This window comes from Blennius ocellaris (genome assembly GCF_963422515.1).
Source record: "Blennius ocellaris genome assembly, chromosome: 21".
NCBI lineage: Eukaryota > Metazoa > Chordata > Actinopteri > Blenniiformes > Blenniidae > Blennius > Blennius ocellaris.
Window position 1 is genome coordinate 17,974,143 of NC_137670.1, and position 3,339 is coordinate 17,977,481.

At 50.7% G+C, this 3,339-nt stretch overlaps 1 protein-coding gene across 1 annotated transcript in view; it reads right to left on the reverse strand.

The window, feature by feature from the left end:
* Positions 1 to 311: 311 nt before the first annotated feature.
* The window catches only part of LOC308145249 (gap junction gamma-1 protein-like), a 13,326-nt gene continuing 10,298 nt past the window's right edge, over positions 312 to 3,339 (reverse strand). Inside the window, exon 3 of the mRNA XM_080516616.1 lies at positions 312 to 2,387. Within this exon, the coding sequence (XP_080372742.1) occupies positions 988 to 2,349 (1,362 nt within the window). The 5' untranslated portion in view covers positions 2,350 to 2,387 and the 3' untranslated portion in view covers positions 312 to 987. The remainder of the gene's footprint in view (positions 2,388 to 3,339) is intronic.

Genomic DNA, 3,339 nt, shown 5'->3' on the forward strand with positions numbered 1-3,339 from the left:
AGATGTTGAAGAGGGAACAAAGAATGATTTCGCTCTGGAAGTGTTTCTATTCTACAGTATGTTGTTTCACTGTGCTTTCTGCCCAGCAGGGGGCGATGTGCCTGCATATGTGGCAGCTGTAATAAGCTTCTTCCAGTCGTCGTAAAGAAAATCTGAAGCAAAACAAAAGACAACAGGAGAGAAATCCAAACTTTTAATTTCAAAACATGCACCTTTGGTTTGTGAAAATATTTTTTTCCACAAAGTACAACGGTGGCAGTGTAAATCACTGGCCTCTCAGATGGGAAATCTGTCAAACATGGCAAGTTTTACATTGTCTTATTGCAGTGAAAATAATATCACAGTTTCATTAACCAATAGTTTCAACTGAAAGTCTGAACATTTTCTATTGAACCTTTACTTAAAGGAATACTCAAATCACATAATGAAAACATTGTGATATCGACCTGAATCCTCCCTTTTTTTTTTTTTGCTTCAGAAAACAACGTGTGTAATGTTTATTTCTGTGGAACATATTTGCATATTGAGAAACACAAAGCTTTAATGCCTGAGAACAATGAAATAATTAGTCAGCCAGCAGTCCACAGGCCATTTTTTTTTTTTAAATTTCAAAACACTTCCAGAGCATTGTGTTGCAGCGTTCATCTGAAACCGTTAAAGGCACTTCAAGAAAAAAAAGCATCGGCAACAGGAACTAACAGCAAAGACCTTTATACAGTTTTTCTCCGTTCTAATTCAGTGGTAAACAATAAACTTCTCCCAGGTGTGGAAACGCTTCTTTGTAATGAACTTTAAACTTGACCAAGCATATTTAAAAATGTGTATAAACTGCCATGAATCTGTGCCAGCGAGCTGAGGATGCTGTAAACACACTGCTACATACGACTTTCATTGAAATAATCTCATTTCCCTACATGGACACAGAAATGTAGAAGCCGTGTGGAGACGCTGCATTGTTTGAACTCCAAGTGAAGAGATGGCGGTGACTTATATCCACTCCGAACCCTTGATGACGCCGTACTTGCTGCTGCCGCTGCTGCCGCCGCTGCCTCGGTCTCCGTCGGCCTTGCCGGGGGCCTGCCGGTGTTTACGCTCCCGGTGCGGGTTGCCGTGGGGGTTGCCGTGGCTCTGCGGCTGGGCGGAGGTCTGACCGCCGGCCCGCGGCTTGTTCTGAGGCTGACCCGGGTCCTGATGAGCCCCGGTGGGGGCGCCCCCCGCCCCGGGCGCGCGCGGGCCCTCCTCGTTAATGGAGTGCTGCTGGCGCTCCTCCTCGGCGGTGTTCTCCGTGTTCTGCCGACAGGCCATCTTGGCGTTGCTGAGGTCGGTGACGGGCAGCGCCTGGCTGTGGTTCCCCGTCGACACCATGAGGGATTTGACGGCGATGTTGTAGCCCGGCGGAGCCGCCGGCGCGCTCCAGGGATACGGGTAGCCGTTGTACTCCTCCCCGCTCGGGCGCGCCTCGCCCGGCGCCCGGGTCAGCCCGTACAGCTCCTCCTCCGCCAGCCGCCCGTGGCGGGAGCGGAGGATCTCGCAGACGGTGCCCACGCCCAGGTGGAGCATCTCCCAGATGTTGAGCGCCAGGCAGAGCAGGGAGACGGTGTACATGATGAGGAGGAAGATGGTTTTCTCGGTGGGCCGCGACACGAAGCAGTCCACCCGGTGGGGGCAGGGCTCGTCCGCGCACACGTAGGTGGCGGGCACGGCGAAGCCGTACAGGGCGTACTGTCCGCAGAGGAAGGCCACCTCCAGCAGCGTGCGGGCCAGCAGCTGGAAGGCGTAAATCCGCATCAGGCCGTCCTCCTTGATACGCTGGCGTCCGTCGTGGCGAGCCTTGGCTTTGTGCTGTTTGTCGCCGTCGTCCCCCTTGGCCGCCGCTCCGCCGTCGCTCTCCAGCTCGGCCGTGTCGTATATCATGGGGTCTTCCTCGTCGTCGTCCTCGCCCTCCTCGACGCCCCGGTGCTGCCTCCTGCCGCTCAGGTAGTGCTTCGCCGTCCGCTTTCGCGAGAACCCGGCGGCGCCGCCCCCGCCGCCCGCCCGCTCCTCGGAGCGGGCGATCTTGTTGACGGCGTAGCCCAGGTACATGAGCGAGGGCGTGGCCACCAGGATGATTTGGAACACCCAGAAGCGGACGTGCGACAGCGGGGCGAAGGCGTCGTAGCACACGTTCTCGCAGCCCGGCTGGCCCGAGTTGCAGACGAACTTGCTCTGCTCGTCGTAGTAGATGGACTCTCCGCCGACCGCCGTCAGGACGATGCGGAAGACGATGAGGACGGTGAGCCAGATCTTGCCCACGAACGTGGAGTGGTTGTGGATCTCCTCCAGGAGGCGAGTCAGGAAACTCCAGCTCATGGTAACTGTGGGGGAAGCATACACCTCCAATCAGGCCCCTGCAGAGAGAGAGGACAGAAACGCTTTTTGACACAACGTCCACGTTGACGACGGATTTCCAGATGGATCAAAGTGATATTAAACCTTCTTTCTATTATATAATGGTATCAATAAGGCTGAATTGAGGAGATTAAAGGAGGGCGTGTTTCCTCTCAGCAGGTTAAACACACCCTGGCTCCGCCCACTGCTGGCCTCCAGCGACCCAATAATCAACCAAGGCTGAGAAAAGTGGACTTTAACCCTTAGATGCACACGTGAGGTCAAAAATGACCCCACGGGTTGTTATTCTTCAACATCTTTAAAATGAAAAGTTGTAATATCTTCATATTCCAGGTATTCCTCAAAAAACATGTTTGTGACATGAGGCCATGTGCCTTTTTATTTATTTTTTGTCAAAGTTGCATCAGATGTGTGAGACAACATCAGATGTGTAAGTGACACTGTCAGAGTTGCTAAGAATTAAGTTCCATAGAAGATTCCATAGGAACTGCTTGTGGAAGAGTGATACAAAAACTGCAATTTCTTAAAATTATTGAAAAAATAAATAACAATGCAAATGGCCTCATGTCACAAACATGTTTTATGAGGAATACCTGGAATATGAAAATATTACAACTGTTTGTTTTAAAGATTTTGAAGATAACAACCCAGTATGTTGCCAAAACGCATTGATTTGAATTGGGGTCATTTTTGACCCCACGTGTGGAAGAGTGTAGGAACTGGTAGGTTCTGCATCCAAGGGTTAAAAGTGAGTCTGTCAGTTTCCAGTTGAAGCCAGTATGACGAGCTGAAACTCAAGTGAGCGCAGACATTGCACTTGAATACAGACAGTGAAATGAAAAGGCAGATCAACATACAAGAAAAAATATTTGGTGTGTGAAATGAACACATGTTCACTCCTTTATGAGGCATTCAGGGACTTTACAGCTGGTTAATAACCCTAAATACACC